Source organism: Acipenser ruthenus, chromosome 26, assembly GCF_902713425.1.
Source record: "Acipenser ruthenus chromosome 26, fAciRut3.2 maternal haplotype, whole genome shotgun sequence".
NCBI lineage: Eukaryota > Metazoa > Chordata > Actinopteri > Acipenseriformes > Acipenseridae > Acipenser > Acipenser ruthenus.
This window is the reverse complement of record NC_081214.1, coordinates 3127868-3137664: the sequence shown is the minus strand read 5'-3', so window position 1 is coordinate 3137664 and position 9797 is coordinate 3127868. Positions and strand designations below refer to the sequence as shown.

The window sequence follows — 9797 nt, the reverse complement described above, 5'->3', positions numbered from 1 at the left end:
ATATATATTTTTTCTTTGTGTTTTTTTTTTTTTAGGTTAGAAATACATATCGGTCTTGTAGTAAAACAGAATACCGTAACGCAACAGATTAAGGTAAGGTAAACCATACCTCCGTTATTCCATATATGTACAGTACGGTATTGTCCCAGATTGGGATAGATAACGAAATATTTTTACATGATATGCTATTAAAAAAAAAAAACCTTTATCAAGTGAAGTGTACAATACTAGTTGTTGCAACGTTTTCCACTGAACAGCGTACGTTTCTTGCTCATCAAGTCACTTCCCTAAAACACACACTGTGTAGTTTCATCGGTTGTCTGCTAATTTTTTTTTTTTTACATAGGCGAAACAAGTGCAGAGGAACGGCTGCAAAAAATGGCTTATTCGTTCGTGATCGGAGAAAAATTCCGTGAGAAAATTAAAGATTTCATGAATAAAGAAGAGTCGTCTTTTCCGGAAGACCTGCGAGCAGAACTGGAACTCTGCTTAACCCGGGGGGAGCGACAGACAATCCCTTTCAAACTGGCAAGAAAACTGCAAACATTTCTTCAAGAGAGCGGTATGTGTGGCTTTGTGAGCGGCACGGCATGTCTTCATGTTAACTGAAAAACAGGCATCGGTGTTTTGGCCAGTAAAATATGCCCACAACTTGCTAATGAGATTTGTATCTCCAGATCACTCTACAATTCAGAATTCACATAGCCTGCTGACGCAGAACAGCCATGGCTGAGTTTGTCTTATATGATGACACTGACTTAAATTAAATATGACAATAGTGTCTTCCTTGAGCTGTCCTGGGACACTGTGCCACTGGGACACTGTGCAAACAAACCGGCCAACAGCACCACCTACTGCAAGAATAATGAACTGCAAGGCAAAAGCAAAAACGTTGTGGTTAAACTTGGTTAGGACATTCTTTTGCACAATTTATTGAGAACAACAAAATCTAGGGATATAAAGAGGGAGGTGGGGGTCAGTCTCTTAAGTATGATTTTACTCATGTTACTGACATGCTTGTATATTTTCTCCTTCAGGCTTTCCCATCTATCTCCATGAATTACTTGAAGACAGTGATGTTTATCTACCAGAAGTGCAGAAACCTCCGAGGGTAAATACCATGCACTAAAATAATAAGCTGTACAATAAGCTGTGGTGTTGTTGTTCAGCACGTAACTCTGTATGCAAGCGCCTTGCAGGTCACAGGTCTTATTTACAATGGGTTTCCTTATAGAAGTTATTATATTCTGACCTGGAGTTAATACAATACAAATTCAGTGGAGTGAAGTCAGCTATAAATTTTAAGATGTGCTTTTGTTTATGTCATTTCAAATAGACCTGTAAAGCAGCGTTGAAGTGCATTGGCTTGAGTTGTGCAAGGCTGACCTTGTTATTATAAATGTGATGTCGTGTCTCTCAGAATCCAGAACTAGTGGCACGGCTGGAGAGGATCAAAGCCAGACTGGCCAATGAAGAATACATGCAGATCACCAGAAACGTCAACTGCCAGGTACCACAGCCTCCCATTCACTCATCTCTCACTCTTACAGTTCATCCAGTCATCTAGACTGTGGAACATTGCATACTGTGGGGGATGGGACATTAAACTAACTGGATTATTTTTGTAAAATCATGTTTCTATTCGTTACTGCTTCTTTGGGGTGGGGGAGGACAGTTCCCTTATCCGAATACATTGTTAGATTTGTATCTGTATTATAATTATGCATTGGCTTGTGCCACTACAGCTGTAAACAGAACATACTTTAGCATTTGAATAAGCCCTTTTTAATACATAATATCCTGCATTGGGGGGATGGTGGTTTGCAATTTTAAACTTTTTCCTCTCTTTTTTTATGTCATTCACATGTTACCATATCGTCTTTTCTAGCAATTAAATCGACATGGAACCTTAGCTGACATTGGAAAGCAAAGTAAGTAGGGTTTATTTAATATTTTAAATTACATTCAAGAATCTCCTCTTCCATACTGCTTCCAAGCTGCATGTACCCTCAAGACTTTGTAAACTGTACCATACTTATAAGTGTGATGTTTTTTATATCGTACTGGATCCCAGTCACAATATAGGAGAATCAAATGGCTGCTTGTTATTTTTTTAGTACATTTTATTTTATAGGGTACCGCAGTACATTGATAATCGGATTTGCTAATGTTCTATTTCGGATGTCTGCTTCCTAGTCTCAATGAACATTGTAGATGGCGAGTGTGTGTGTGTGTGTGTGTGTGTGCCTGTGGGTCAGTGTAAATGTGTGTGTGAGAGAGAGAGCCTGATCGCGAATCAGAACGTCAGTGTGTACCTGTATCTGTTTCAAAGGCAGGTTTGCTGTGAATCATGAACAGGGAGTTACACATGCTGTCTGTTGTTTTACAGTGAGGTCGGTAAAGGCTGTGGTTGTCACTATCTTTAACTTCCTGGTGACGGTGGTGGCAGCGTTTGCCTGTACCTATCTGGGCAGTCAGTACATCTTCACAGAAACAGCAGCGGTAAGACTAACACAGATTGCATTTTAACAGAATCGCTACAGGCCTGTTCCATGAAAACTTCACACACGTTACATTGGATTTGGCTGTCAATATCAGACTACTGTCAGCCTAACAAGTGTTTGATGGGACTCGGAATGTATTTGAATCTGCAACATTTTACTGGGACAAAGAATGCATGTCAGTGATGTTTGAGTATTTACTACATGATAAATGTTACCTGGCTTAACATTAAATTAGCAGCTTAAAATACAAAAACATGCATTGAAAAAAAAAAAAAAACAGTTGGTGTTTATTGGTTCTCGGCCATTTGAATGGAGCGGTTAATCAAATGAAATAATAAAATAAAAAAGATTTTGATATTAAGAATGATGCTACAGGTTTAGCTCTAGGGAGGGCAGCTCAGGTACCTGGACAGAACAGGGAGTTCTGCGCTGATTAAATTCATTTGAGAGACCCACGGCAGCCTCTGCTGATTAAAAGGGGCTCAAGGGTAATTCACCAGCCTGTCATCTGTGCAGGACCGAGGTTAAATCCAGCTAAGGTCACAAGTGCAGTAAGTGTGTCTGTCTCGACTTGATCCCTGTGGAGAGTAGTGCACATCACAAGAGCATTTTCACTGTTCAGTCAGTTTGTACATGGATGTTGTTATCGCTTCCAAGGCAAAACACTTGCAGGTAGAAGCAAAATAGAAACATTGCAAACAGCCACAACCACGAGCGCATCATTAAAATGTGATACACAAATTAGAGACATAATAATTGTTGTGATTGTTCAACTTCTTTTGTTTTGAAGCCAGTTTAATTGACCCACAGCGACTTCAATTTAAGCAGCTTGTTGCCACTGTTGAACTCATTTTCACAGAATACTGCTGATTGCAATTCAGTGATGTGTTGGAAATGATTCATTGGGAATTGGAATTGATTTTAATAAGAATTGAAACACAGGACCCCAAGCCTGAGTGTGTGCATTGTTTCTGTTCCTGTCGCAGAGGGTACTCTGTGCTGTCATCGTGGCGTCGGTGGTGGGACTGGCTGAACTCTACGTGCTTGTCCGGACAATGGAGGGAGAGCTGGGGGAGCTGTAGCCTCTGCAGCCCAGGTGACGTCACTCCTGCGTTCATGCATGACTGTCTCCAGAGTAGAGGACCCACAGTTTTAAATTCCACTTTCTTGCACTTTAGCATCAGAACTATTTTCGCTAAGCGATAATCAAAGTTAGGGAAACTCAAGATGTTGTTTGTTTCTGTATCTTAAGTTTGCATTCTCAGGTGGTCTGTAGATAGCCGAGACCCTCTCTGTGCTGGAAAGTGCAGGGATGGAAATTAGACTCCTGTTGCATAGCAGTTTCACCCATTCCAGGTTTTACTACAAGCTTAATAAGTGTATAGTTAACAAGCTCGGGTGTGTCTTATTAAACTCATTGTAAAACCAGGAATGGATCTACTTTCAGAGGAAGTATTTCGCTCAGTTTCACCAGTTATACTTTATTTGCAAGACAGAGAACTCTGAATAGGACTTCATATTCTAATTAAAAAAATACTTCCTAAATAAGTGTTTTTTCAGTCATTTTGTTTGTTGTGATCAATGTACTGTTATTTAATAAAATGCATTTGAAGGGATGCAAGTGCTGTACCCTTTGAAATGAGGTTATTAATAAATATTTCATAAACATTGTTTTGTGTTTGCTTATTTAAGCACTTAAAGATACAGTTCTTTCAACGCAAACCTGTTAGTAACATACATACCCCACAGCTCTATAAGAACAGATCGACTTCCTCCATATATCCCCAGGTTCCGATACTCTCAGGTAAAGAATGTCAGGTTTCTTCACAATCACGAGGGTGTCCCTGTCCATAGGGATGTGCAGCCCAGAGGATAAAAAGCAGCTCGACCCCTCACACAACGTTGCTGTCATGCCAGGGGATTCAGGATGTGGGCTTTGCCTAAATAAAACCAATGTGAGGAATGCTTTCTGTTGCTCTGCGGTTCAGTGTATCGCAGTGCTGTTCACTGCACAGTAGGACAGCTGTGTTTTCTCTATTAAGATTAGTTTACCCATCATTGTGTCATGTTTCAGTCTAGCGGTAGGATTAGTTTGGAAGGCAGATGTGACTGTAATTGGCTCAAACAGCTAGTGTTCAAAAGTGTTAAGGGGGTTATCTGCGTTGCAACCAATTTGTTGATGCTGCTATGAACAGCGTATCATTTTAGAAATCAAATAGAGAGCTTTACTGTACAATGCTTCTCTTCAGTAAACACAGAATAGCCGCCTCAGGATTAATATAATACAGCAAAAGAAATTGAACTGCTGAGAGTAGTTACACAGTGGTGCACAGTGGGCTGCTAATCTAGACTTCGCAGTTTCATGTAAAATCCTGATGGGTTGTACAATGTACAACTTTTTTAAAAAATAAATTGATCATAACCCTTCATACATCAGTTTAAGATTAAACGATGTAGCTACATCTGGAGTAAAAATAAGTATTTCTCAGAGAATTTGGATTTGACACTGGGATTAAGGTATTTTGAAAGATTATTTGGTATTAGAGATGATTATGATATGCTGGGATCGCTGTCCTGCAGGGTCACTGCGATATCTTTAATAATAACAACAGATATGTAATACAGCAAACCCTTAAATCCAGCGAGAATTAAAGAAGAGCCGATAAGCTGATACAACCAGAGCTTCAATCTCAATTCCTTTTTGTTTTTGCTTTGCTTTCTGTAAATAAAAAATTCCTTTGTTATTCAAAATAATTATGATTTAGCAGAGCCTCTTCACGCAAGGAATCATTTTAATCAGGGTGACATTTTGAAGATTATTGTTACCTTCACTCGGAACGGAAATAAAGACCTTTCCATGACCCCTTACAGGCTTCTTCTAATGTAAAAATCCAGCACTGGTGTTTAAATGTGTTTTACTCATCGGTAGAAGATGTTTACTGTATCTTAAATACATTCTAAAAACAACTTTATTGAAACAAAATAAAATCTACAATACCATAGTAAAACATTTCTACAGTTATTATTACGCAAAAAAAGTGATATGTGCTTCACAAAATCAGATGGTTAAATTTGCCCCGCCAGCAGTTACAATAGTTGACCACTGAATGGCACTGTGCGCTATACAAAAAAACACTTAAATAAAATGTTAACAATACCATAAAGGGACAATGATCAACCACAATCAGTTAGTTTGCACATCACTGTCCGCGTGCAGACAGTTAATACACAGAGGGTCAATATAAATACTTCACAGTGCAAAATGTAATAATTAAAAATGTAGAGACATCTGTTATTTATCAGTAACATTTTTGTCTTGTCTTGTCTCTGTAATCTTGAAAGATAAACATTCTTGAGATGGTTTTCTTCCTAAAGCATAAGACATGTCACCTTGTCTCTACATAAATATCTTTGAGGCACACTGTCCCTTGATATTTCAATACAAGCTGGTGGTGCAGAATAAACAGGGTGATGACCAACTTCTTTCACCGAGTTATTGAGAATACAAGCAAGAGGGATTCAGTCACTTTTAAATCCCCTTCACCATAAGGGAAGCTCACCATCACCATCAAACAGTGCTGGAAGGGAGAGAGAGCACCCAGCTAAGGAAACGTTCTCAACCTTCAGCAATCTACCAGGTTGGTGACAATAGCAGCATTGTAGATGAGGTCCGATATATAGCTCAGGGAGGTCTGGGGGTCGCTGGGGTCCTGCAGCTGCGACATCTCCCAGTACACCTGCTGGGATGGGACGAGCTGGTCCACTAGGAGGCTGCTGTGGCACGAGTCCATCGCCTGGTACCTGGGGTTGCTGTCTGGCTGGCTCTGTTTGCTATGCTGGTAGCTGGGGTTGCTGTCTGGCTGGCTCTGTTTGCTGGGGGCAGAGCAGAACTGGCTGAAGTCCTCTCTCTGTATCCTGGGTGGCTGCTGATGCGGATTCTGCTGTCTGGCTGTGGAGAAGCGATGGTGGTGGTTGTTGTGGTCATCCCACACCAGTTGCTCGTGGAGTTCTGGAGAGAGGTGTGGCTGGTGCTGCAGGGGGCGCTGTGGCAGAGTCGGGTTGTTTAACCCAGTGGCAGCAGGCAGCTGTTCCTTGGTGCGGTCTAGTCGCACCCAGACTGGGCGTTGCTGGTGGTTTTGTTGGGCTGGGCCGTGCTCCGCGCACCCGATCCCAAAATCCCTGGGGGGAGACGGGGTGAAGGAGGGGGTGTAGGGACAGTAGTTAGGGATGGCGGAGTTGGGAGACTTTCTCATGGGTCTGCTCAGCTTGCCATTCTTGATACTTCGGGCACGGCGGTTCTGGAACCAGACCTGAGAATTGAGAGAGAGTTTCAGCACATGCAACTGCAACACTAAATCTGAAAAATAAAAGTGTGTGAAATATAAATCAATCCCAAGTGAACACACACATATATATATAAAGGGTTACTATTCCCATAGACTGTGCTGGATTATTGAAATCGCTAACATGAACATTTCCCCTTTTAAGATTTGCTCCCGGTTACACAGAGCAACACCGCGCGGGTGGGGCAGTACCTGGATCTTGCTCTCCGGGAGCCCGGTGATAGCGGCGAGGCGTTCACGGAGGTTGATGTCTGGGTAAGGGGTCACTGTGAAGGCTTTCTCCAGTTCAGAGAGCTGAGTCCGGCTGAAGATGGTTCGCTTCCTCTTTCTCTGTCCCTCGGAAACATTGATAAGGGTTCTCTCCAGCTCGGGAGAGCAGATTACAGGCTCTGACACGGGTTCTGCACGGGAAGAGAATTAAAGCTGTCAGTATTGTAGTGTTTGTAACTATAGTAGGCTGCTTTTAGTGGAACGGTGCTTCGTGAATATTAAATGTATTGAAGAAAAAATAAAATTTAAAACGATATATGTTGAAAATATATCAATGTGTTTTGTAGAAACCGTTCATAAAGTGAATTTCAAAATGTGACATGCATTAATTTATTACTGCTTGCCAAATAATAATAATAATAATAATAATAATAATAATAATAATAATAATAATAATAATAATAATAATAATAATAACCTTACCTGTGTATTGTTCTTTTTTGTCTTTGTAAATCAAATTGAAATCCATGTCTTCTGCAAGTTTCGAGTTGCTGAAGAACACGGAATCCATGAAGAGTGCCATTTGATCCAAAGTTCAGATAAAACGAAGAATAAATAAATAAATAAATAAATAAGGCAGACTGAACTGAAGTCCGGCGAGCGGTAGATGTCGCGTCTCCACACTCCAGCGGTCCTGTCCCGTGGTCTCGGTGTTGCATCTGAACTCATTTTTATAGAGCCCGCCCCGCGCGATAAGCAGGTGTCCCGTCTCCTGTGAAGTGACGCAATAGCCGACCCAGAACTTGCACCTTTGATGCCGGCGGCCGCTATTGTTTTCCATTCTACAAGACAGTCTGTCGCAAATTAAGCGTTTCTCTGTGATCTCCCACGATAGGACATCCCGAAATCGCGAAAGCCACGACAGACGAACAAGCTGCAATCTCCTGAAGCAGCAGCAGCAGCAGCAGCAGCAGCAGCAGCAGGCTCCAGACAGGAAGCCGGAGATTCCGGTGCTGCTAACGAGCGTGTCTGTCTCTTCCGAGACATCCCTACACGCGGCTCCGCATTGACAAATGACAATATTATTATTATTTATTGCTTAGCAGACGCCCTTATCCAGGGAGACTTACAGTCGTAAACAAATACCTTTCAAGAATCACAGTACAAGTAATAATACAATTAAGAGCAATACTTCAATTGACATTTGAAGTACATATAGTCAAAGTTACGTGGAAATAATCACTTTAATTATTAGTAATTATATAGGTTTTAAATGAGGTGTAACTGCAGTGTACAAAAATCATATAAGTTTTTTTTTTTTGAATATACACAGAAGTTTTAAATGATTGCAAAATAATTGATTTCAGAACATCTTTTTGTCCAAACCGTCCTTAAATACTTTTGTTAATACTGTAGCCTAACCCTTAGGTTTACACCCAAAACAACTTTTCATATATATATATATCACATGTTTTACTTCATGTTTTTGCTATTCATTGTGTATATTTATTTTTAATAGCCTGTTCAAATACACACTCGCATGTATGAACAAATAGGTTTCAAAATCTAGTTAAATGTTGTGTTTCTTTTGTTATTGTCGGTCGCTCTCTACGCCTATACGCTCCCCCCACCCCTCCAGCAGATGCAATACACACACACACACACACACACACACACACACACACCTGATCACAGAACTTTGATGTTAACGGACATTATTAATCTATTAATCGATTCTGTTAAGAATTAAAAAGGCCATCCGTTTGACATCTGAACTAACCGACCTACAGAGAGATTAGCTTTATTTCTTAGAAGGCTTGAAGCCAGATCAAAGCATGGTACCTCAATACTACAGAAAACACATTTCACTCGACTTTAACACGTTAAATAACAGAATACCCACATGAATTCAGAAGAGCAGCACTGTCAATTACAAATATTGCTATAAATTAAATACAGAAACCTTAACCTAAAAAGTCTATGTACCTATATAATATTATATATACACACACACACACGTATACATCGATATAGATACACACAAACACTTTCTTTAGTAACAATATGTAAACATTTTCATTTTCTTTTATGACAGCAGTAAGACATTCGTAAAAAAAAATGTTGTACATATACAGTTGTCCATAAAAAAAACTGTGATCTTGCACACATGGATACGTTTACATTGAAATAACTTAATATATGTATGTTATACAAGCCTGCTTTAATGTTTATTTTGTGTCTTCTCGGTTGTTAAACTGTTTGTATTGGTGCTGCATCAACAGAATACGGCTCTGCCACAATGGAGTCGTGCTTAACGTTTCTCTTGGCACAAAGGTATATTTCTTTGTATTTCATACACTAGTCCGGATCGGGGATGATGATCTGCCATTTGAAACTGCGAGCGTCACGATCACCCTGAGGGTTAAAAGCCGGCTTCAGTTTGTGCAGTAATAGCGGGGTTTCAAAACGCTTCTCTGGGTTTGTATATCAGGCAGCCGGTATCGTGCATGTAAAGCAGACCTCGGAAGCTGGGAAGGTGTGAGATCAGCAAATAAACAAAGCATCCTCAGAAAAGCACATTGCGGTTTCGCGTGGGTAACGACACGCAACGCGTCTGATTACCTGTTTAAAAGGTATACACATGAAAAACGAACTGAAAGATGCATCGTGACTATATTATCCTGCATACAAACAAGCAGATATTAATTATTTTAAAACAAGTCTACTTTACATCAAGGGC

At 40.3% G+C, this 9797-nt stretch overlaps 2 protein-coding genes across 2 annotated transcripts; one reads left to right on the top strand and one right to left on the bottom strand.

Annotated features, from left to right (window-relative positions):
* The first annotated feature begins 35 nt into the window (after window positions 1-35).
* LOC117429454 (transmembrane protein 199-like) lies at window positions 36-4175 on the top strand. The gene is made up of 7 exons (XM_034902828.2): window positions 36-93; window positions 347-562; window positions 1038-1111; window positions 1421-1510; window positions 1889-1931; window positions 2390-2502; window positions 3491-4175. Exons 2-7 carry the CDS (start codon window positions 379-381, stop codon window positions 3584-3586), a joined length of 600 nt encoding a protein of 199 aa, XP_034758719.2. The 5' UTR covers window positions 36-93; window positions 347-378; the 3' UTR covers window positions 3587-4175.
* Window positions 4176-5520: 1345 nt separating this feature from the next.
* Window positions 5521-8010, bottom strand: LOC117429792 (homeobox protein SEBOX-like). The gene is made up of 3 exons (XM_034049630.3): window positions 7541-8010; window positions 7040-7248; window positions 5521-6814 (listed from the first exon to the last, which is right to left on the bottom strand). The coding sequence occupies exons 1-3, from the start codon at window positions 7638-7640 to the stop codon at window positions 6128-6130; spliced, it is 996 nt and encodes a 331-aa protein (XP_033905521.3). The 5' UTR covers window positions 7641-8010; the 3' UTR covers window positions 5521-6127.
* Between the last annotated feature and the right edge of the window lie 1787 nt (window positions 8011-9797).

Coding starts and splice junctions, on each gene's coding strand:
- LOC117429454 (XM_034902828.2), top strand. CDS start 379: ATGGCTTATTCGTTCGTGATCGGAGAAAAATTCCGTGAGAAAATTAAA. Junction 563..1,037: donor AACATTTCTTCAAGAGAGCG/GTATGTGTGGCT, acceptor TTTCTCCTTCAG/GCTTTCCCATCTATCTCCAT. Junction 1,511..1,888: donor CCAGAAACGTCAACTGCCAG/GTACCACAGCCT, acceptor CGTCTTTTCTAG/CAATTAAATCGACATGGAAC.
- LOC117429792 (XM_034049630.3), bottom strand. CDS start 7,640: ATGGCACTCTTCATGGATTCCGTGTTCTTCAGCAACTCGAAACTTGCA. Junction 7,249..7,540: donor CAAAAAAGAACAATACACAG/GTAAGGTTATTA, acceptor CTTCCCGTGCAG/AACCCGTGTCAGAGCCTGTA. Junction 6,815..7,039: donor TCCCGGAGAGCAAGATCCAG/GTACTGCCCCAC, acceptor CTCAATTCTCAG/GTCTGGTTCCAGAACCGCCG.